The sequence below is a fragment of the Oratosquilla oratoria genome, chromosome 7 (genome assembly GCF_046742065.1).
Source record: "Oratosquilla oratoria isolate Oo_2021 chromosome 7, ASM4674206v1, whole genome shotgun sequence".
NCBI classification, from domain to species: domain Eukaryota; kingdom Metazoa; phylum Arthropoda; class Malacostraca; order Stomatopoda; family Squillidae; genus Oratosquilla; species Oratosquilla oratoria.
Window position 1 is genome coordinate 27,218,455 of NC_134783.1, and position 26,436 is coordinate 27,244,890.

The following is a 26,436-nucleotide window of genomic DNA, read 5'->3' on the forward strand; positions in this document are numbered from 1 at the left end:
CGTATATCGCTTGATCTCGTCTTACAGAACTCAGAGCGCAGTTGAAAGTCGCCCGTCCAGATTAGACTATGGTTAGTCTCTTACGTTTGTGTGTATTTAGGTGTTCTAATATTACTAATTGTGCAAAAATAAGTTGGTGAATGCATTAGGATAAGGTGGTGAAATTACACAAATGATTTGGTTAAAAAGACTTATAAGAGCAAATGCTTCAATCCGTACTTGAAAGTTCAGCTAGGATGTAATACTTAATAATTCAACACTCGAAGGTCTTGTTTTGGTGGACTTGACATTTGAATGTTGCTACACGATATGTGATACACCAAGTTTCAGCTTACGTCTCCAAGAAAGCTTATTTTCTGGGGAAAAAATAGATTTGTTAGTGTCGCAGTGAACAAGTGTTTTTGGTGCAGATACGAGTATTTGTCGCAGTGCACAACAGTGCTCGTGCAAGTTTAACACTTGTGTAGCAATCACCACGTGCATCCATACATATAAATGTTTAGCATTAAAAGCCTTAGTTTCCTCTACATGAAATGGGCCATGCATAATATAGTGATTACCGCAAAAAGGGGAATAATTTTATGTGTTTTTGAGGAATCTAGAATTGCGTGAAAAGGAAGTAGTGATTTTTATCTTGTATTACTCCCTTGCATACTGGCACTTTACACACACACAACGCGCGCACACACACACACACACACACACACACACACACACACACACACACACACACACACACACACACACACACACACACACACACACACACACACACACACAACGAATGAATGCATATTTGCATTTCCATACACACACACGTAAGCATATATATATATATATATATATGTATATATATATATATGTATATATATATATATGTGTGTATGTATACATATATATATATATATGTATGTATATATATATATACATATGTATATATATATATATACATGTATATATATATATATATATATATATATTACACACAGGAACCCACAGATATACATCCATTGCTGCACATACATATCTACATGCTGTACTGCATAATCATGCATAGATAATTACATACATACATGCATATGTAAACATGTATATACACACATATATGCATCACATCTGTGCATATACATACATACATACATACATACATACATACATACAAATATTTTTACATGCATAGATGCATGCAAACATACACATATATACATGCATACATGCATATGCAAATACATATATCTACACAAATGAATACACAGATACATACTTATAAACATACGTGTGTGGGCACATGCATACATAACATAGATATACGCATGGAAACGTACATGCATACATACATGAGATTGGTACTTACACGCACATACATACTTAGATACAGGAAAAACACTGGACGCGTGTGTTCTTGAAAATGCAAGGTTGACCACGAAGAAAAACTATTAAAGCAGAGCGCTTTCGTGTATTCACATCTTCAGTATTATTTGCACTGAAGATGTGAATACACGAAAGCGCTCTGCTTTAATAGTTTTTCTTCGTGGTCAACCTTGCACATACTTAGATGAATACATAGATACATAAATCAATACACAGGTATGTATGTGCGTTTGAAGTCCCAAGCAATACGTGATATGTTTTCCTATGTAATATTGAATTTGCAGTTAGGCTATTTTCTTCAATAGATTAAAAAAAAAAATAATAATCCAGGCAAATAATTTGAGTCTTATAACATGAAAACCTCTGAATGGGGTAACAAATTTTCTCGTGTAACTACATCGATGTTTCCCAACCATTTTTTGGCCATGATTTACCTAATAACCTCTAGAATCCTTATGCCCCCCCCCTAATGTGCTGATATATAATTTTTATTTAAAAAATGAACTCCGTTTCAGGTGAAGCTTAGAATCACCAATACTTTGATTTAATTCTAAACTTTTATTTTCTACTTAAAATCTAAAGTTAAAGTTTGTTCAATCATAGGCATAAACAAACTTCAAAACAACATGGCATCAATTCTTATTTGAAAAATTAACTCCGTTTCAGGTGAAAAAGCTTAAAACACCAATACTTTGATTTAATTTCTAAACTTTTCTACTTAAAATTTAAAGTTAAAGTTTGTTAAATCATAGGCATAAACAAACTTCAAAACAACATGGCATCCATGTGGTGATATATAATTCTTACTTAAAATATGAGCCCCGTTTCAGGTGAGGAAGCTTAAAACACCAATACTTTGATTTAATTTCTAAACTTTTATTTTCTACTTAAAATCTAAAGCTAAAGTTTGTTCAATCATAGGCATAAACAAACTTCAAAACAACATCATCCATGGAAAATAAAAATAAAATAAACAAAAGACAAAGTTCTGAACAACAAATTGGCAGCGCAATCGGGGATAATTTGAAAATCGAAGACAGAATGATGAATGAAATAAATGTGTGATTGCTACACTTTTATTTATTGGAATATTACGGCTAATAGATCGCAAGAACATAGACTTTGATTACCAAAACACCTAAAAATCTGGTAGCCGTGCGAGACGGGAGTCGGAGAGGAGAATATCCACCTGGAGGTGCAACCCCGAGGGACTGGCATTCGGTTCTCATACCGGGTCCAATATATCTATAAAGTTCAATTATATTTCCTTTACTTGTTTCACATAGTAAGTGGTTAAATTCCCCATGTTGAAACCATATACGGTATAATAGATGGAGAAAAAGAAGAAAAATAAAGCGGGACTCGTTCGTCCGACTCTATACTATAATTAGGTAAATACATCTGATATCTCATGGGCAGTTTAGGCTTACAAATACCTACGAATAAATTATGTTTTTTTTTCGTAGAGTACGTTAGGGCTGAACGACCATCACCAGTCACAGGTACTGGGGTACCTTCGCTTCTGCAAGTACCAAAGGGCTCAAAGACTCCGATCCATCGAGGCTTGCTTCCAGGATGTCAAGGAGACCAGGTGGGTGAGTAACGTAAGGTCTAAACAAGATCAGGGCACCTCATTTCGGGTGGAAGTTTCGATCATCAATATTTCACCCTTTTATCATCATTATTCTTATTTGTAAACTTTAGTTACTTAGGATTCTACGGATATACAGTATGATTTTTCCATTGCAGACAACCACCCGAGATAGCTGCTTTATATATAAATACACACACACACACAAATATATACTCGTATATATATATATATATATATATAATATATATATATATATGCATATATATATATATATATACGCATATATATATACTTATGTATATATATATATATATATATATATATATATATATATATATATATATACACATCACTGGTGAAAAATTTAGTAACACATTCATTAATCACAACTAGCACCACAACCGGAAGACCGGAAGAGAGTTGAATAAGCGAATCTATATATTTCGATTACTAACTGCAATCCTCTTCAGTATTACACATGCATTCAGTATTACTGAAGAGGATTGCAGTTAACAATTGAAAAATATATATTCGCTTATTCAACTCGTTCTTCCGACTGTGGTGCTAGTTGTGAGAATATATATATATATATATATATATATATATATATATATATATATATATATATAATATACAACACACACACACACACACATACACACACACACACACACACACACACACACACACACACACACACACACACACACACACACACACATATATATATATATATATATATATATATATATATATATAAATATATATATATATATATTTATCAACCACAGTGCACTTTAATTTCTCGTTTCAATTTCTGCATGTGCCTCCACGGTTCTTCCGAAGTTGATGACTTAGAATTAAAGTGCACTGTGGTTGATAAAAATGTATCTCTAGTCACTGGGACCCATTCAGTGTTGTACATATATCTATACATATATATATATATATATATATATATATATATATATATATATATATATATATATATATATGTATAAACTTTCCTGTTGGTGTGGCTGTTTATAAAAAAAAATCACATACGGACTCCTTACAGGGCATACTTCGTCACTAATCCATTGTCCCTATTATCATATTATCAGACTAATAACTCTTCTAAACTTTTATGTATGGAATAAGCTTGTCCACCACATAATGTTCATCAATGTCCATCCACGTACAGCTCAACATCTGATCACCAACGTAACAAATATCACCATTATGATTTGCCTTATGTCCTATTCATACGTCCAATCATTCCCCTTTCTCCACACATACAGTATTCGTCCTTCATTAATGAAGATAATCACGACTTGAGCGTTTGACTCTGAGTTAAAGTGAGGAAGAGGTGCGCATGCACACACACACACACCATTGCTGATGCTGCGCTTTTTTCAAATGCAGACTCAACGAAGACAACTACACATCGGACGAAGTTTCCGAACTCCTCGATTCTCTGTCGTCGGTGGTCTACGCCGAGGTGGAAGGCGAGCTCCTCCACGCCTCTCACACCAACTCCGTCCTCCTCAGCGACCTCTTCGCGCAGGCGCAGAAGTGGCATCTCAACCTCCACTCCGACACTTCAAATCTTGAAGACAAGTGAGAAGCGTTAGTCTTTCCTTGATATTAACTAATACTGCTATCCTTAGGGAGAATATCGGGCCGAAGAGGTGGAGTCATATATGTTGTAAAGGCTTAGAAGGGAATGGATGAATAGCAGAAGTTAAGAAGTGGCCAGCATTCTTTTTTGAATGCTAACCACTTAGTAACCTCGGAGTTGATTTTATTCTATGGATAGTGATACATAACCTAACCTAACCCTACCTAGTCTAACAATCTATAGTTCAATATGGGTCGTGATGCATAATCTAACCTGACATAACCCAACCAAACCTAACCTAGCCTATGCTAGTTGGGGTGGTGAGTACAGTTGGTCCGCGTGTGGGCGGGATTATACAACTTTACCTGTAACTTCCAACATTTCTCCGTCCTGTCACCTTCTATGGCAGAGTTTCCCAACCTTTTCCGACCATAGCACCCCCTGTTATCATGTCTAAGCAGTCCAGCACCCCTATCTTGTGTTATTAGAAGGATAAAAGAAAGAGAAGTGTACTGCTTGATGATTTATTTTCTTGATTCCTTAGAACTGAAACAAATTGACAATATTGTTTGTAAAAGAAATAAAAACACCCTAGAAAAATAAGATAGCATGGAAAAAGCCAAATATGCACAGCTAGGTAATCAATGATACATGTATCAATGATATTTTAGTGTGCATCACTTCCTGGCACCCCCTGTAATTGATTTCAACACCCCCGGTTGGGAAACTCTGCTCTGGGATAGTGGATGGGCGGAAGATGACATATAAACAACGAGAGAAGAGGTGTAATTATAGTATTGTCATCATCAGAGAATGAAACCTACCCACACTAAATATTATCTGGATGAGGTAACGAACCCCAAGCGAAGACGTAGATTTAGCATAAATGTAGGTAGAAGTCATCTCGCCAGAGGGAATGAAACAGACATTTGGCAGAGGAGGTGAAAGATAATGCAGTTCGACAGCTTAGGTTAAGGTCGACAAATACCTAAAACAGTCCCTAAATGGTTAGCATTATTGATACAATATATTGACTCAATACTATTGCCAACCCCCCCTCATCCTATATGGCTCTTCAATACTGTCAATTTTGTCAATAATATTGTGAAGTATGGATCATTTCACAATATCAATAAACCTCGTGTGGGGACAGCATTACGTTGTAACGGTTGCTAATTAGTTTTGTTTTCTTGTTTCATTTGCTTTCTTGACTGTTTGTTTATCATTTTATTATTATTTTTTCTCTGCATCCGACCTCGCCATGTACTTAAAGGTTTCCTGTCGGCCGGTAACTTTGCAATTCGTTACTGGCTGTGACATAATTTAAGACTTTTAGCCTGAGCAAGAACAGGTGATTGGTCAATACAAATAAAAGGGAACACGGGACGGAATGTGATTTCAATTGATCTATACCCCATGTTGTTCCAAGGCTATCCCCACACTATCCCTTCCTCAGCTGCATAAAATACTCTAGGCTTGATCTGAGGAATATGTATACATACATACATATATACATATATATATGCAAGGTTAACAAATTTGAGCAAAAACAACCGCAGCAGAGCGATTTCGTGTATTACATAGCATTTCTGCACTGATGTAATACACGAAAGCGCTATGCATCGGTTCTTTTCAAAGCGGTTAACTTTGCATTTTTAGAACAGAGGTCTGCAATGATTTTATTGCATACATAAACACACACACACACACACACACACACACACACACACAAACACACACACACACACACACACATATATATATATATATATATATATATATATATATATATATATAATGCACCCCAATATATATTACAAAGGATTACAAACGAAGAGGATGCCGACAGGAAATCTTTTGGCCCATAACTATGTCGGATGCAACATATATATATATATATATATATATATATATATATATATATATATATATATATATATATATATATATATATATATATATATATATATATATATATGTATATATAATGTGAAATAAATAAACTAATAGATAACGGCAAAAAATAAATACAGATAAATAATTAATAAGATACACATATAAACAATAGATAAATAAATAAATAACAATATTGAATAAATAAATAGAAAATAAATGGCAGCCATTACAGCATATTGCTTAGGTGTTTATCTAAATGAATCTTAAAAATTCGAACTGTACTACATTGCATTGCCTCTGCAGGAAGTTTATTCCATCCAATTACTATACGGTTGGCAAAATCATTTCTACCACTTCCAAATTAAATATACTTCCTGACATCTTGAGGCCATTATTTCTTGTCTGATTCAAATTCATTGTGAATATTTCGTCACTCATGATGTCGATTCCCTTTAGAATCTTAAAGATTTGTATAAAATCGACCCTGTGTCTACGCTTTTTTTTTTTTTTTTTTTTAGGGAAAATAGATTCATATGTTTTAGTCGATTTTCGTATGATTTATTTTTTATATTTGGAATCAGTTTTGTGGCTCGCCATTGTACCTTTTCCAATCTGTCAATGTCTTCTATGAGATTCGGTGACCATACGGAAATAGCATATTCCAATTGTGGACGAACTAACGATTTATATATCTTGTTAATGACAGATCGCTGAATCAGTGCTAGAATCTTATTTACTTTCTCTGAGGTGGAAATACACTGATTTGATGATTTGAGATCATTACTGATAATTAAGCTGAGATCCTTTTCACTATCCACTTTTGTTAAACGAATTTCCAAATAACTCGTAATTGCACTTATTGTTATTTCTACCTATGTGCATTACCTTACATTTACTTGGGTTAATTTTCATTAGCCATTTTTCAAACCATTGTTGTAGTTTATCTAAATCTTCTTGAATATCTAATTGGTTTAAGTGATTATTTGCTATCCCGCACATTATCATTTTATGAGCAAATTTTAAGACAATAAATTTCAGTCCGTGGTCTATACCATTTATATATATATATATATATATATATATATATATATATATATATATATATATATATATATATATATATATATATATATATATATATATATATATACTATGAATAGAAGTGGCCCACGAACGGAACCCTGAGGAACTACGCTCGTAACATTTTTCCATCTAAAAGTTTTGCACTTTAGAACAACTCTCTGCTTACAATTGTTTAACCAGTTACAAGTCTAGCTTATTAGGATACCACTTATTCCGTGAGAAGCTAATTTAGCAAGTAGTCTTTCGTGCGGGACGGTATCAAAAACCTTCGCAAAGTTCAGATATTCTAAATCTATGTTGTTCCTTTTGTCATAATTTGAGATGGCTGTGTTGCAGCATTCGAGTAGGTTTGTCACGCAAGAACGTTTCCGTCTGAATCCATGTTGGCTATCATTTATTAAGTGCTGAAGTAAAGGAGACAAATGAGTGGAAAGATGGTGAGGTAGACACAGAGAACAGTTGGAGTTTTTATGCACTGCCAGGATGCCCTCAGAGCACATATACTCTAAGTATGTCCTGATAAGGACGAAACGTCAGTGAATAAAAAATCCAACTGTTCTCTGTATTTACCTCTACCGTTCCACACACACACACACACACACACACACGCACACACACACACACACACACACACACACACACACATATATATATATATATATATATATATATATATATATATATATATGATATTAAAAGGGTTGATCAATTAATCGAAGACTTGAGGCATTACACATGCAGAATGCATATGCCTATACTTAATGCAGCCCAGTATAGTATACCGAACTCACTGTGGCGTCTCCTTGTCTTCGTATTTTTCTTCTATTTTCTTTTCTTTAATGTTTCATTCTTTCTCTCGCTCTCACTTTGTTGTTCTCTTTTATATTCCTTGTTCTCGTTCTCCTATTCTTCCTTGTTCTCGTTCTCCTATTCTTCCTTGTTTCTCCTCCCTTCAAGAGCTTCATTTCTATTGCATATCCACCCCCCCAGGGAAATGCTGCAGGAAGTGAAGCACCTGGAAGACCGTTCCCTTCAAGGACGACCCATCGATTGCCCCGCCCAAAGACCTCCAACTTTAGCTCCCTTGACGGAGGGCGAGGGACCCGCGGCTCTCCTGCAGAACCGCATACAGGTCCTCACGGAGGAGAACGACAAACTGACGCAGGCCCTCAAGGTTCTCGAGGATAAGGTATGATCTGACTCAGAGTCAAGTGCGGAGGACAGTCGAGGGCGAGGCTCGACGTCGTCCCTTTTCCGGGTCTATTTATATTCTTTTGTTTATTCACTGAGTTGCAGTCGTGTTGGAAGTGAATTAACATGTAACATTACCACTGCCCAACATTTTTTTTTGTTCACCAAGTCATTTTTCTTTAGAATATCTCTGTCACCCATAGTATTTTCCAGCATACTCACATATCATTACATGCAATATATTATATATATAGTGAGACAAGGGGAAGAATCTTTCCACGCTGCAGTATTGACCAAATCCAGCGACTCCGAAAATTGTCTAAATGGACTCAGTGGTATCTCTCAAAGATAGAAGGACTCGACAATAAGTACATATGTACAAGGATCCCTCAGCCACTGCAGAAACTGGAAAAATGTACACCTGGAATTGGAAAGAGCCTCGCAGGTCTTCAAGGGTTTAGTATGAAAGTGGCTGTTGCCGACAAGTCTATCGAAATAAACACCGCAAGCAAGGACGGAGCCTTCATTGTATTAGTACGACGTTTCTCTTGTTATCACAACCTTTTCAAGTATATAGTCGTAATACACATTACTGAGATTAGATAAGAGGAACGGTGGGGGGCGGGGATTTCAGCCATCCCTAGTTGCTCTTCAAAATCTTCTTTTTCCTCTCAAGATCGTTGTCCATCCTCAGTAGACAATTGGTCATCCTTCTTATTTTCTTGATTTTGTTCCTCGGTTGTGAGCTAATGTCCTTCACCCAGCCAATTGTTCCATCTTATCCTTAACCTTTCCTGTTCCCAGTCATTTGGCCCATCTTATCCTTAATCTTTCCTGTTCCCAGACATTTGGTCCACCTTCTCCTTAACCTTTCCTGCTCCCAGACATTTGGTCCACCTTCTCCTTAACCTTTCCTGTTCCCAGACATTTGGTCCACCTTCTCCTTAACCTTTCCTGTTCCCAGACATTTGGTCCACCTTCTCCTTAACCTTTCCTGTTCCCAGACATTTGGTCCACCTTCTCCTTAACCTTTCCTGTTCCCAGACATTTGGCCCATCTTACCCTTAACCTTTCCTGTTCACAGACATTTGGTCCACCTTCTCCTTAACCTTTCCTGTTCCCAGACATTTGGTCCACCTTCTCCTTAACCTTTCCTGTTCCCAGATATTTGGTCCACCTTCTCCTTAACCTTTACTGCTCCCAGACATTTGGTCCACCTTCTCCTTAACCTTTCCTGTTCCCAGACATTTGGCCCATCTTACCCTTAACCTTTCCTGTTCCCAGACATTTGGTCCACCTTCTCCTTAACCTTTCCTGTTCCCAGACATTTGGTCCACCTTCTCCTTAACCTTTCCTGTTCCCAGATATTTGATCCACCTTACCTGTTCCCAGACATTTGGTCCACCTTCTCCTTACCTGTTCCCAGACATTTGGTCCACCTTCTCCTTAACCTTTCCTGTTCCCAGATATTTGGTCCACCTTCTCCTTCACCTTTCCTGTTCCCAGACATTTGGCCCATCTTACCCTTAACCTTTCCTATTTCCAGACATTTGGTCCATCTTATCCTTAACCTTTCCTGTTCCCAGACATTTGGTCCACCTTCTCCTTAACTTTTCCTGTTCCCAGACATTTGGCCCATCTTATCCTTAACCTACCTGTTCCCAGATATTTGGTCTACCTTCTCTTCAACCTTTCCTAGTTTTCACTAACTCACTTCCTCCCGTTCCTTTTATCTAATCTCAGATTTAATAAAAATATCAAAAGAGTGACCAAGATCATGGACGCCGTTACTTGTGGCGAAGATTGAGGGAATGGCGGTTCGAGTCCTGCCACCGGCGAAGTTGTACCAAGGGCATGGTTCATTAAATTCCACGCTACAAAGCCCTCTGTGAGGGGCACCGTCCTTGTCTCCTTGTCATATACTGTATATCTGACCAACCAGCGGGTAAAGCTATTAACACCTACAATAAATCATTTCCCACTGCTTACAAGGAAGATGAGATGATCGTGAAACAAGTCATAAGGAGAAACACGAAAAATAATTTATTAAACAGATAAAACCTACTCCTGAGGAATACACCATGCTGACCGTCGACGTACTTAAAAAAATTCCCATGTTGTATTCACCTTGGTCTTTGGATCACGTGTTGGACTCGTAATCGACAGCTATTTCCCTCCCGGAAGAGAGCTCAGAGCTCGTAGGACCGATCTATGGGTAATGCTATAACCTTTCACACACACACACACCCAACTCCCCGCCCACGAGAGTCAGAGTAACGACCCGAAGCACAGCGATACCGAAAAATTTCAGCCCTGGGCAGGATTCGAACCAGGTACTGCGAGCACCACCGTACTTCCCAGTCCAGTGCTCTACCAACCGGGCCACCGAGTCGTTATAGTTACACATGCAAACTTGAGGACTGTGCAACCCAGCCTGTATTGGCATGGCCACAATGAAGCTCTCACGTCATCTGTCGTATCACTCAACCTCAGGAACCCCTAAGAAGCACCATAACGACGTTCATCAAGCGAGGTTGAGGAAGATTTTACACAAAAAACGGAAATTGGAATATTGATAAAGATCCAAAGCGATTGCCACTTCTGAAAGTACTACGCATCAAGGATTTATTCTCAAGATTGAATACTCAACTTGAAGACTTAAAGATCCTACAAGTGTGAGGAGATCATTCCCCAATGAAAGCGAGACACCGAATGTCGATGCCCGCCACCCGCCAACCAATAGGAGAACAGAGAACTCCGGCGACGCTGACCAATCACAACACACCTAACCTCCACCCCCATCCAGAGTATATAATCCCCGTTAATATAGACATCATCCTATCTAACCTATTATTGTGATGAATATGTATGCACAAAAAACCACTGGGAAATAAGAAGCTTAGTCCGAACGTTTTCGTCTATTTAAGACATTATCAAGGAATACACAGTTACAGAGACAAAGGTGGATATATATACCATAAAGTAAAAGACAAGCTAGGAACATGGGAAGTACACACAAGATGCTTCACAATCAGGTAGAGCCGATGTTTACATATTCGGACGTTTGGTCCATGACGTTACGTCACCCCCGCTTAGTAGCACTTGGAGAAGTTCTTACAATTTTATCAATAACAAAATCATCAAGTTTAAATAATCCTAAACTTAAATTGATATTATGGTCAAAGGTTTGTTTAATATGACTGGATTCGATGATGTTTCTTTCTAATAAGGATCTACAAGAAATTATTACATTCGAATTATCCCAGTCAATAGGATGATTGTGGTCTCTTACATGGACAAAAAGGCCACTGGAACTTTGCCCACTCCTTACACTATATTTGTGCTGATTTATCCTAGTTTTTAAGTCTTTACCAGTTTGGCCGATATAAAATTTGTTACATTTAAGGCATGGAATAGAGTAAACACAACCCTCGTTTGCTTCAGGTGAATTTTTAATGAGCTTACTTTTTATAGTATTATTTTTGAAAACCAAGTTGATGTTGAATTGTTTGAGAATATTAGGCAGACCAATTAATTTCTCACTGTAAGGAAGAACCAAAAGGTTCTTTTTGTCAAATACTTTTCTTACGTGTGAGGTGTTATGGAAAGTTTTGTAAGCCATTTTATGAGAAGTGTTTACTAAGTGCTTTGGATATTTTAATTCAGAAGCTATGCTATATATCTTCCTCAGCTCATCATCCAAAAATTCCAGGCTACATATCCTGTAAGCTCTAAGGAACATATATATATATATATATATATTTTTTTGCGTAGGGGTTCCTTGAGACATGCAATTTATTCTAAAGGTTACGCAAGGGTTTAAATGTTGATAAACGCTGCTCTAGATTATTTCTTTAACATAGATCTAATTCTCCATTATCAATGAATTAGTCTCATGTTGTCTACAGGCAAACGATGCAGTCAAGGAGAAGACTCAGATGGGACTCAGGCTCCGGTCCATCGAGGAGGACCTCCGCAGTTTGAAGGGGAGGACCTCGGATCAGCCCAGCGCCGAGGAAATGGCCCTGGTAAGGAGGAACGCTCCCCTTCTGAAGAAGGGTAGTCGGTTTTGGTGTGCGAGGGTCTCGATATACGGGGGTAGTCTGCCTCAGTATAAGGGGGCAGCCTATTTCGGTATTCGCGGATTCGGTGTCTACTTGTCTGCTGATGTCAGTGTTTCCTAAAAAAAAAATTCAGGCGATCCCAATATGATCCTCATAAAATGACCACAACCCCACTAATCTATTTGTATGTGTGTTAATATATATGTTTATTGTATTGAATTCATATAATTTTGAAAAAGTAATAATAATAGCATACAAGATGTCTTGGCGACTTCAGGGTTGGGAAACAGTGGCTTATGCCAATGTGACTTTTCTGTTGTTGTTTTTTCTCATTATTTTCATAATTGTTCTCCTCTTTCTCTCATTTGATTTTCTTATAAGTTTGATCGTTTGTCTTGTTGTCACTTTGTTAGCAAATCTGTTTGCCTGTTGTCTGTATATCTGGTTGCGACTCGGTCAGGAAACAGATAATTAAATTTTCAGTCTGTCAGTCATTTCTTTCGTGCCCACCAACAAATTTGGGAACATAATAGTGAATTTTAGGTATTTGTAGATTTTTTTCAATAATATATATATATATATATATACTATATATACATATATACATATATATACACACACACACACACATATATATATATATATACATATATATATACATATACACACATATATATATATGTATATATACATATACACATATATATATATACACACATATATATATATATATATACATATATATATATATATATATGTGTGTGTGTGTGTGTGTGTGTGTGTGTGTGTGTGTATGTACGAAAAAATCTAGAGTCGGGGACCATAATGGTAGAAACGTAGAAAACACCAGACTCAGACCATGTGATCTCTGTATCCCATTGTATCCCCTGAGGACGAGTCCCGGACAGGACTCGAAACGTCGGGAATAAATTACCTACTTCTGAGTCTGGTGTTTTCCACGTTTCCACCGTTATATATATATATATATATATATATATATATATATATATATATATATATATATATATATATATATATATATATATACATATATATACACATTGGAGCTGTTGGATAAATCAATATTGTGTGATTATTGTAAGCCATGTAAGATTGAATGGGTACATAACTGAATGATAATTTTTTTATTCCAAGGGCGTTTTACCTTATGATAGTGGGGATGTTTTCTATTAGCCTTCAGAATATAAAGATCTAGTTTTAGCATTAGCAAAAGGTTAAGAAACTTTCGATTTTTATCTATCTTTGAAAATAACTTATGTTTACAATATGCTGAAAAACAGGCTTCATTCCTATTGTGGTCGGTAAAATCAAGGTAGTAAGGATTATTAGAGACTTTAATCATATTTTGAATATTTAGGTTCGAACCTTCATATAGCTGAACTTTAATTTCGATGACCAATATAATTAGAAAAAATATAATATGATTTTATGAAACTATGGTAAAAAGTCAAACGTTGGCCATTTTGTGAGCGATGCAAAAACTCAACGTGACAAAACCAACATTATCCCTCTTTATCTATCTCTTTCATTTCTTCTGTGTATACACCGTAAAATGTATTGACTGAACAAGTCTTAAGTTGACAATGTTTTTGTGACCACTGACATCCATGTGGACCAAAGTCTTGCCGCATTATTATTTCATGACGGGACACTAGTTTTCACTGGAAGAAGAAAAAGAAGTATATATATATATATATATATATATATATATATATATATATATATATATATATATATATATATATATATATATATATATACTGATCACTAACTTGTACTATTCATCCGTTCTGCTCTATCGCCGACAAACATATTCTTCCGTGTCTCTCCCCTCGTTTCTATCTCTGTTCTCTTTCTCTCCATTCTCTGTTCTTCATCTCTCGTTTTTTTTTTCTCTTTCGACACAGTTATGGCCTCCACTACTCTCTTTCCCATAATGAATGGAGATAAAGAGAAAAGAGGTGCCACAGTATTCGAGTCAACCTTCATCAGTACCGTTGTTTGTAGCGACTCCTGGCAATGAGTACGTATCCATGCCGACGCTGCTTAGCGTCCGAATGCATGAGTGCAACAGCCATCAGTATAAAACTTTTAACGATTTTAATTTTTAATTTAAATCTAATTCTAACGGTATTAGTAACACTATGTGGTTCTGTTTGTGAAGGTTATCATGTTGGCGTTCGTATACAGTTATAAATGAATGGGTTTCCATAAATGCCTGTGTGATCGATTCTGTTAACACCACCTTGACGTTTCCTGGCAAAAGCCGTAATTAATTCCTTGCCTTCCGTGTTTCGTCGGTATTGTAATCATTAGTAGGCAATCAATCGAATTATTCATAGTTTTATCCAATATCTAAAACTGTCTCTCTGTGTTTGGAAAATGTAGTTTGTCGATTTCTTTTTTATTTCGTTCTTTTCCGGTGACGTTACTTTCCAGCGATCTTCATTTTTTTTTCAGTAACCGTCTACATCTGTCCGTGGATTACATCCAACTGAACTTGAATTGATAATTAAATAAATTAATAATTACATAAAAATAAATAAATAAACAGTTAAATAAACAATGGAAAGAACAAAGCATATACAGTAAAGTGTATCAGATAGCCTTGTTGACACGGGGAGCCGGTAATGCTAACGACTTATAAATTACCCGTCTACTTGCCCAATGTCAACGGAAAATGAGTAAACTTGCCTCCAATCTAGCCTAGAGCCAGCACTCGCTTGCCCGGTAAGCTATCTTGCAGCTAGCACTATACTATTTCCATTATCTCGTGACCCACAATGTGTTGTCTGCCGTGTTGTCACGTACTGAATCAAAACATTCAGCACATACCGGAAGCTGTCCACTATCCCGAGTATGTTAACATGGAATATTCTAAATGCATATTGATTTTTTCATTAAATGGTAGGATATGAGTAACTGTTATACATGTAAAGAAAAGAAGAGACTTGTTAAACGATGTGGCATTTCAGGTCAAGCGACTTTGCCCCGGCTCCCAACCTAGGAATTTCCGTGGGGTGGGGGGGGTGGGGGTTGTCGCTGAGTCAAAGGTGCGCGGGTCACTCATTCATCCTTTGTCAGTCATTGATTATACCGGTCATACATGCAAATATAAAGAAAACAGTGTCTCCCCCGTTTAGGCGTGACAACGATGCTGGTTTTGCCGGCCACATCCTATGAGTCACCAGATAATGGAAGAAGTGTCAGCAAGGCTTTAGCCTCTCTGGCCCTCTGATATACTTTGATGACTTTCTTCTGACTATCGCTACCCAGCTGAGGGTCGGACTCAGGATTAAACTGGATTATGATCGATAGAAACCCCATCCTGACGTAATTCGTTCCAATCTTCACTCATACCAAAATAGTCTTCATCCTTTAAACCCCCGTCATAGATTCAAGGAAGTTCGTTTGAGTACAAACGCCTTAGATTCCAATAATCTATTTTTCGAATCTCCAAATGTCAAATCACCTTTGCTTCATATATTGAGAAGCTGAATGACGAACTAAAAAGGGTTGAATCTAGAATACGAATATTAGACACATTGTTGAATTGTAGACTTAGGGAAGTCTAGAATACTGTAGGCGAAGTCGTCTTCCAGCTTTTCAAATCCACAACATTTGACGAGAATCTTGAATGTGTGACGGTGATTTTACTTAAGGAGACGTTACCCTGAGTTGAAGTGAATGTAGTGTCATCGTTGGTAAGGAGTTCGTATCAGACTACTAATTTCACGACAAATGTATGGTTTCACTGTCTTCCTTCAAATTCTCTGATGATGATTTTTCTTTTACAGCTCTCTGACGAAGTGGAAAAAATGAGGCTTGAGATCAGCAGCAACCAACAGATGCATGAGACAGAGCAGCAGCAGCTCTCTAATACATTAAAGGATACCAAAAAACAACTGCAGGCCGTTCAGTCTCAACTGCATCTCGCCGAAAAGGTACTTGCAATGGATAAATGGCTCTTCTTACCTTCCTCTTACCTTAAATTGCAATTTTGCAAATATATATTTCATTGTGGGTCATTTGATATATTCAATATAAAATTATTTCCCCCACAATCTGATTTTTTTTAGTCAACAAACGCTTATCAATGCATTCACAGAGGCAATGCAATGTAGTTCAGTTCGAAGCTTTAAGATTCGTTTAGAATTAAACACCTAAGCAAAATGCTGTAATGACTGCCATTTATTTTATATTATTTATTTGTTTGTTATTGTTTATTTATTATTATTTGCTTTTCATTTATCATAAGTTATCTGTCAATTTATTATTATCTACTATTTACCTGTTTGTTTCTTATATAACTATACCTATGCATTTATTTAATTATCATTTATATTATTATAATTTTTTTTATCATTATTATAATTTTTCCGCATCCGACTTGGTTATGGACCAAAAGGTCTCCTGTCGGCATGCTCCTCTTTTGTAAATTCTTTGTAATTTGCATATATCTGATACATTATGGGTCAGGTTTGGTTTCTGCAAAGATACACTGTGATTTGTGACGCCGTGTAATAAAGCTCAAATTCCCTTACATTGCCGATCTGATCAAATGTGTATGAAGCTAGACTCTTTACCGTAAGTACAGGCATAACCAAATCGGTTTGGCGCCATTTATGACGTCATCAGATGTGAACAAATGAATGACTGAATCCGAAGATGCTTGCTTGTGGCGGGATGCACTATTGAGGAACTTCGTTGTCAAATATTTAGTATATTTCTATATATTATGAGTGCGACTGCAGTACTGCAAGAACAACGAAAGTATATATTTAGACAGTTCTAATGTGTCATGAGCCACGTTTTGGTGTCCGCTGTTACACAGCCGGATCAAAAGTTCAACGATAGTCTTATGGCTTCCTTATATGGTAATGGATAAACGCAAGATTTTTTTCTTTGCTATTTCTAATACATTATTTTTATACTATTTATCAAACATATCTGTAACAGTGATGATACAGCGACCAAGGCGCCATCTACGAACAGGCAAGGACAACATAATGTTGTCGAATTTTTTGGAATCTGATTCTAGGTTTATCCTAGATCTAGATTTATGAAATCTGAAGGGGCTTAAATGAAATGGGAATACTATGATCCCAGGACCAAGTGTTTTTTGTGAGAATGAGGCGCGTTTAACTGATAACACTTCGGTGAAGAGAATGGACCAATTAAAATGTTACTTTCTTGTATGCTGGTGATGTTGTCCGCAGAACTCATGTATACTGCCAGCAACGAATGCACTACTTTAACCTTTTACTGGACTGTGCATTTTTAATTATAATTTGATTTTGTTTTATATATTTATTTAACTGTTGTCAAAAATATTAAACAAAGTTTGCACTGGTTTAACCTTTTACTGGACAGTGTATTTTTAATTCTAATTTGATTTTGTTTAATATATTTCTTTTACTGTTATCAAAAATGTTAACTTGACTAAAGAAAAAAGGATAGTCTTAAATTGTGATGGATGTATGTATTAGAGGTTACGAAATCTATTACAAAAATAAAATAAAAATCAAGGACACTAAAAGCATCTAAGAGATTCTAGTATGTTTAGTAAAAGTCGTTTTCCTTTGCGAATATTCTGGATTTCCGGATTTTAGAAAAATTCCCAACAGAGATCATATACTACCTGCACTGGTAGCATAATCGGAAGCATGCTGGTCTCGCTTTCGCTTAGTTGTGGGTTCGAATCCCGCACTTCTATTTCCCGCACTTTCCAACAGTCCAAGTGCATAGGACAAAAGTGACGGTTTCGGCCGTAGGTACAGGTCTCCTGGAGTGTGCTCCTTACTTTTTCTAAATGCATGTGAATCGCGTGTCGTTTAGCTTTGTTAACCTTTTGTAACCTCGGCATTATTACTTCCACAGGAGCTCGAGCGAAAGTTCTACCAGACGGGCGCTTATCTGAACCTTCGGAAGCTTCTGAACAACAAGAACGAACAGATCAAGGTGCTCCGCAGTAAACTGGTGAATTATGAACCCGATGATGACGCGCCAGTCGAGGATTAAGATCGGTTCCGAAAATTGATGAGGAAGGAGAAGGCGACAGAACCTGTGGTGATCTTAAGGGACTATCACACTGGGCTTCCATGGGCTTCGTTTACGCCAACCGTTGAGAATTCGGTTGAGTAAAAACGACTTCGGTTACAATATTTGAATTTTCAAATCTCTAAATATCAAATCATGAACTAAGATTGTAAACCTAGATACGAATGCTAGACATACTGTTGAAATGTACTTAGAAAAGTCTATATTTCTGTAAGCAAAGTCATGTTCTAGTTATTCAAATGGAGGTTGGAGGCAGGGTGTTGGAGGTAAAATAGCCCATTGTGATAAGCCCTTCAGTAGGAGTGTTGAACATAACATGTAGATGAGAAACAGCTGCCAACGACGACCTCTTAATGCCATTTGACTGGGTGTTGGAGGTAAAATAGCCCATTGTGATAAGCCCTTCAGTAGGAGTGTTGAACATAACATGTAGATGAGAAACAGCTGCCAACGACGACCTCTTTATGCCATTTGACTAGGTGTTGGAGGTAAAATAGCCCATTGTGATAAGCCCTTCAGTAGGAGTGTTGAACATAACATGTAGATGAGAAACAGCTTCCAACGACGACTCCTTAATGCCATTTGACTAGGCACTTGACATCTCACTACTATCGCTTTCCATTCTCAAAATTTCAACCCTCAACCGCACTACGCGGTGTCTAGGCATGATTACCTTTGTAACCAAGGATTTATGACCGTATGACCTTACTGACGACGCTAGCCGACTCTTGGGGATTTGAACCGTCGATATCTGACGTATTACTAAAAAATTGACAGTTCGTGTGACTTACTTTTGACACAAAGTGATTAGTGGGATTTACACACTCTCTAGTGCCAAGGTTTCTGCTGATATGATTGGAGAAATCTCTTATGTCTATCCATTAACTAACTCCAACTTTAATAAACATATCAATATCCTTTTCCCTCTTATAAGGGGGTGTCCAGGTCAAAGAAATAGAAACACTTTATACACAATTAATACCCATATAATATCCCCTCCATCTTAGCGTTTCATAGATGAAGGATTATACTATTTTTGTTTCTCTCTCTGTCTCTCTCTCTCTCTCTTTTAACTCTTCATTCAGAAATTATATTAATCATTATAATTCGACTTTCAATGTCCCCTTCCATGGAATTGTCAATGTATACATGAGAGAAAATAATTTTTTTTGACACTTTACTATGAAGTATTTTTGTCAAAAAAGGTATACGACATATATGCATCTAGCGAAAGTCTTCGAAAAAGAAATAAACAGAAGATTTCGTCTGCTCACTCATGACGAATTGGAACGACAGTTTTCGAAGTTTGTGTTATCAAATACTGAAGAATATGTTGAGGATTCCTTCAATTGTACAACACACGATAAGGCGGGGAAACAGTTCTGTTTGTGAAACAAACTGGAAAAACGTGTGTGAGTTACAGAAGTCTGGATAACCGAAAACAGAGGAGACAGTGGATTTAGGTTGAAGTACAAAGATGTGGGAGAGGATGGGAGGAGATAGATATTAATGTACTAGTACAGACATGAAGACTGATAAAAGACGAAGTTATGAATCAAAAGGTCTCCTGTCTGCTATTTTGTCACTGTAACCTTTTGTAACGATCAAACGGACGGGGAAATGGGAAGGAGGAATACACGTCAGTCTAACGGATGCAGAAAGTTATTTGACAAACGAAGAGGATGAAGCAGATCAAGTAAAACTGGATAAAGAAATTCCGAAAATCAAGACGAACTTTGGGAAGAGTTTGGTTTTAAGTGATAACGATTTAGTAAATTACTAAATGGCATTTGAAAACAGGAAGGGCAACAGACGTGGGACAATACTGTAAGGTTGAAACAATTGGTTATCTAATGGAGAGTTAGTGTAAAATAATAACGAAACTTTATGACACAAGTTAACATAATTCTGAAATAATAATAATCATATGTGTTATTATACAGTATGTGTGTACCACTTGAAAATGTACTTATGAACACAATCATATATTCGTTTGTTCTTCATTATACTTACTACTACATGGAATGTTCCACTGTAGATTCCCATCCCAATATATACGCGAACGCACATACACAAACACGCAATACAGTGGTATCGTTCTCGACCGCTAATTCAACGACCCGAGTTCGAGTCCTGCCCAGGGCTGAGACAAAAGCAGCATCGCTGCACTCCGAGCCGGCACTCCAACTCTGGTGGCAAGGAGTTGTGTGTCTATGTGTGTGTTTGATTCACCATGGTCTTGGATCACGTGTTGGACTCGTGATCGACAGCTATTTCCCTCCTGGGAGAGAGCTCAGAGCTTATATACGACCGATCTATGGGTAATGGTGTGACCTAACACGCACACACACACACACACACAACTCCCCACCCATGAGAGCTGGAGTAGCGACTCGCAGCACAGCGATACTGAAATTATTTCAGCCCTGGACGGGATTCGATCCCGGATCCCCGTAGTGGCGGCCGGGGACACTGACCACTGCGACACCAAGTCGCGCGCGCGCGCGTGTGTGTGTAAGGTTGCAGAATCACCCACAGATCGGACAATATATGAGCTTTGAATTCTCATTCGGAAGAGTAATAGCTGTCGATCACCAGTCCAACACGTGATCCAAAACCGTGGTGGTGAGTCATGCGTGTGCATATGCAAAATTATATGCTGTCAGCACGGCAGTGCCGGCGGTACCTGGGTCGAATCCTGCCCAGGGCTGAAATTATTTCAGTATCGCTGCACTTCGAGTCGTTACTCCAACTCTCGTGGGCGGGGAGTTGGGTTTGTGTGTGCGTGTAAGGTCATAGCATTACCCATAGTTCGGTCATGCGAGCTCTGAGCTCTCTCCGGGGAGGGAAATAACTTGATCACGAGTCCAACACGTGATCCAAAGAACAAGGTGAATCACACACACTCGGCGGCAATCCGGGCTCGAATCCCACCCAGGGCTGAAATAATTTCAGTATCGCTGCGTTGCAAGTCGTTACTTCAACTCTCGTGGGCGGGGAGTTGGGGTTGTGTGTGCGTGTAAGGTCACAGCATTACCCATAGATCGGTCATAAATTAACTCTGAGCTCTCTCCCAGGAGGGAAATAGCTATCGATCACGAGTCCAACACGTGTTCCAAACCATGGTGAATCCCACACACACACACACGCACGCACACACACAAACACACACACGCACACCTAGGTGGTGGTCAGACACGCCCCGTGTGTAGTGATTTATATCTTGAGTGTGGCACTTGACTCTCCTCGAACTTAAGGTAGATGTGTCATTGAATATATGAAGAAGTTGCACCATATATATATATATATATATATATATATATATACACACACACATATATATATATATATATATATATATATATATATATATGTGCATGTACACACACACACACACACACACACACACACACACATATATATATATACATATATATGTATATATATACGCATATATGTATATGTATATATACGTATATATGTATATATATATATATGTATATATATATATTGACATTAATGATATTGTGATTGTATTTGTTATCTACAACCATAACCTCTCTCGTTTTCAATGTCAATTAGATTCTTCTCGATGTCTTTCTAGGATATTTTGTTTATATATCGTATTGTAGAGAAGCGTCGTCGTCATATCCAAGGTCTAAATATACAGGTCAGACCGTTTACATTCTTCTGCGCAGCTTCTGACGTCATTTGGCTGAGTCCATTTTCTCTTTGTGATACACTGAAGAAAACTGTGAAACGCCAAGGAAGACAGGAACTATAATATTTTATATATATATATTATATATCATATATATTCATATATATAGACAGGAACTATAATATTTTATATATATTTATATATATATATTTTATATAATATTTGTCAGAATATAACTAATTGCGTGGAGCAGTGCGAGCGAAGGCGACGTCATTTTCGAACGACGGACCAGCTTCAACTGACAGCTATAGGACCCGCTAACCCCACTTTGAACAGCCAGGTGACGTTCACGGGCTCGCTGCGCCAACTCCCTCGAAATTCGGTCGGAAGTGGTTAGACCTTATATTCTTAGATCTTGGTCATATCTGTGAGGGATTTTAGCGGGTGGCTGTAACGACGACAAATATGGCTCCCTCATGGTGTAATCAATTTCATATTCTAGAAAACCAAATAAGCCTCTTATTTTTCTGATATTTTTATCACAACAATAAATCATAATATATCTCTTATTAAAAAAAAAGTGAAAATGATTGCCGTCTGAGGATATATTGGCGACTTTTCATAACTTCACAGTTGAATCTCTTCGTTAATAGTCATTAACCATGGATAACAATAATAATAGAATTGCTGAAAATGTATATATATATATATATATATATATATATATATATATATATATATATATCAACCGTAATGCACTTTAATTCTAAGCCATCAGCATTGGAAGAACTGTGGAGACACATGCAGAAATTGAAACGTGGTACGCCCGAGGACTCGAACTAACGCAGCAAAAACGTGACCAGTGCCGAATTGATTTTTAGACCAATACACCATCAAGAGAGATATAAGTTGAGCGCAACTTTTCTTATATATTTGTATGCTCGAGATACATACACATACACGAAAATTTGCGTTCAACTCATCTCCACTATGATAGTCCATTGGTAAGTATACGAACGCGGGAAAGTATTTTTACAACACTGAATGGATCCCAGTGGCTAGAGATACATTTTTATCAACCACAATGCACTTATATATATATATATATATATATATATATATATATATATATATATGTATATATCAGTAGACCATCTGGGCTGAAAACCGAATAACAAAAATAGCTATTGTTTATATATCCCAAAAGACAAGTTCGAGAAGACGTCACGATAGCGTTACATGTATCTAAGTTTTTAAATAAAACATAATAATTATATAACAAACTTTAGCACCAAGTATCAGGCCCACTAATATATATCAGCAAGGACTTCCAATACATGGGAAACATGTATGGTCTCCCTAATTTTTCGATTTTCTAAATCCGACATGGATTATTTCTGAAGAGGTTGAAGAAAATTATTAGTTGGAGGAACAAATGCTGTAGTTATCCCTGAAAGTATGCTATACAATGTTTCGCAACATTGATATGAATGTGTATATGAACATCCGAACCTATTTCATGATATATCAAAACTATTCGTATAATATACTGTATATGAATATTCAATATACTTCTACATACATCAGTTTCTTATAATTAAAGTATGTATTTTGATTAAATAAATCTTTCACGTACAACAACGAAAAATGTGCAGTTTTGATGTACAATTTCCCGAATTTAACTACTGGTGTGCAAAAATAACCTATCGATAACTTACTTAATGTATTAGGAATAAATTAAGATTTTGTTTTGTCACACAAAATAACTGTTGGCAACTTAAATTGGATGCTCAGCATGGAAGATTATAATTGCATACACATCCAGAGGAGCCAGCCGTGTTGCAAAGGAAACAATAGGACAAAGAATTCGTTGTCAATAAGTCCAAAAGACTATCAACTATACTATCCGAGCAAGTGTGTCTGCCCCACATCTATCATAATTCTTACTTCCTTCCATTTCACTCTTTCCTTCCACTAAACCCCGAATTCCCCCCTCCCTCCCTCTCCCCCATCTTATCTATCCTGCCCTCTAACTAATACTGTCCCCATCTTATCTATCCTACCCTCTAATACTGTAAAAAAAAAAAACGAGCAAGTAGGTCTGCCCCACATCTATCATATCTCTAACTTCCTTCCCTCTCCCCCATCTTATCTATCCTGCCCTCTAACTAAAAATACTGTCAATATTGTTACACAATTCACAAAGTACAATCTCTCGTCATATGATCGATATATTCTGATCAGTGTTGGTTGTGTTGTAGAGAAACTAAAAATTCTTTCACAACGGGTGTCTTCCCCACCTCCCAATTTATTTGACATTTAAAGCGGTATTTTACCGTTTTCGTAATCCATACACTCAATGGGTCATGACGATTTCAGAAAGAAGAATAGGTTAAGTTGCACTATGTTTATACAGAGATTTTGAAAGTGGGAAAGGGACTCATTGGAAATTAAATCTATTCTTACTTTGATCGATTGTTCAGAATTGGTGTTCAACTTGATCCATGCAAAATGCCTTCCTGTTCCCTGCGAGTTAGGTCAGTGAGCTATATGCAATGAGAACCATAATAAAAAAACAACTTGTTCGTGTGTTTTATTTCAGGCCATGAATAATTAGGTGGCTAGTAGATAAATATTGGTTATTCTAACGACTGAACAGTACAATATATATGTTTCTTCACATACAATATATCTAAACGAAACTAAGATAATCAGAAATATGTCAATATATCGATAACGTAAAAAAAAAAAAAAAAAAAAGGCATGTGGCAATAACATGCATATCCAAAATATTGTTGGAACCAAGGGTTGTGCAAAAGAAGGGAACATGTACTGCGTGTTTGGCCCTTTCGCCGGTCTTAATTATTCAGATGAAAGAAACCCCATCTAGCTCTTAACCAATAAACCATTTGCTGTGCGACAAAAAACTTATTCTAGCTGCTGCCAGGCAATTTTTCTCTAATTGACTGAGCCTTACACCTGTATGGAAGTGTTGGAACCTCTTTTAACCTACAAAACTCATAAAAAGTTATATAATCAACTCATACATAACTATAAGGGATGTTTCTAATGTCATTGGCACGAAAAATGCTAGGCACAGCGTCATTTATTATGGACCATGCTGTCAAGGACAATAAACCGTTATTTGTGATGGTGTGATGTTGGTTTGGCTCGTATATTTTCGTTCAGCCACACACCAGAAGTATCAAGACATGCAGAATTGACTGAAAATAAATACATGGCATTACCTGTGGCTCTTACTGACCTTCAGTAGATGAGATGTTTTCTTAAATAATTAGGTGTAAAATCAAATTATGTTTCAACAGCTCCATCTCCCACTTTGCACGTTTTTATGGCAAAAATTGCTGATCGTGGCACACAGATGTAAACATTTGAATTCATCATATCATTGACCATATTTCAGCCAATCATAAGAGGGTCAAATCAGCTCTTAATCGTATCTAACGTTGTGACTGGCTATGAACTAGGCTTCTGTCTAGTAACATGGCAACCAACCAGAAAACTGTACTACTTGACCGGGAAATTTGAACAAGAATTCAAATTAGACGAAGTAATAGAAAATCCACTTTGGTGTTTCTAGAAGCATGTGGCATAAGCACTTGGCTTAGAAATAAAATAAATTTAACTGGCTTAAAAATAAGATTTATTTAACTGGCTTACTAGAAAACTGTTGTAGATAAATGTTTACTGTTTTTGACACAAGAAAATACATATGCCATCAGCTGCCATCTTTACTTTGTTAGAGCAATTTGTAAACTGCTAGATTTCTGCCGGTCGAAGTTTGTTGTCCATGGCACATCTTGTCAGAATCATTCCATGAAATTAGTTCGAGTAAAAAAAGGTTAATTGCAAAAGGAGAGGAAAAATACACAGA

The 26,436-nt window shown here is 36.9% G+C and overlaps 1 protein-coding gene across 1 annotated transcript; it reads left to right on the forward strand.

Annotated features, from left to right (window-relative positions):
* On the forward strand, positions 1-22,040 carry LOC143027011 (leucine zipper transcription factor-like protein 1). The gene is made up of 7 exons (XM_076187840.1): positions 1-71; positions 2,838-2,962; positions 4,370-4,564; positions 8,535-8,733; positions 12,644-12,763; positions 16,618-16,764; positions 18,701-22,040. The coding sequence occupies exons 1-7, from the start codon at positions 69-71 to the stop codon at positions 18,839-18,841; spliced, it is 930 nt and encodes a 309-aa protein (XP_076043955.1). The 5' UTR covers positions 1-68; the 3' UTR covers positions 18,842-22,040.
* The last annotated feature ends 4,396 nt before the right edge of the window (positions 22,041-26,436 follow it).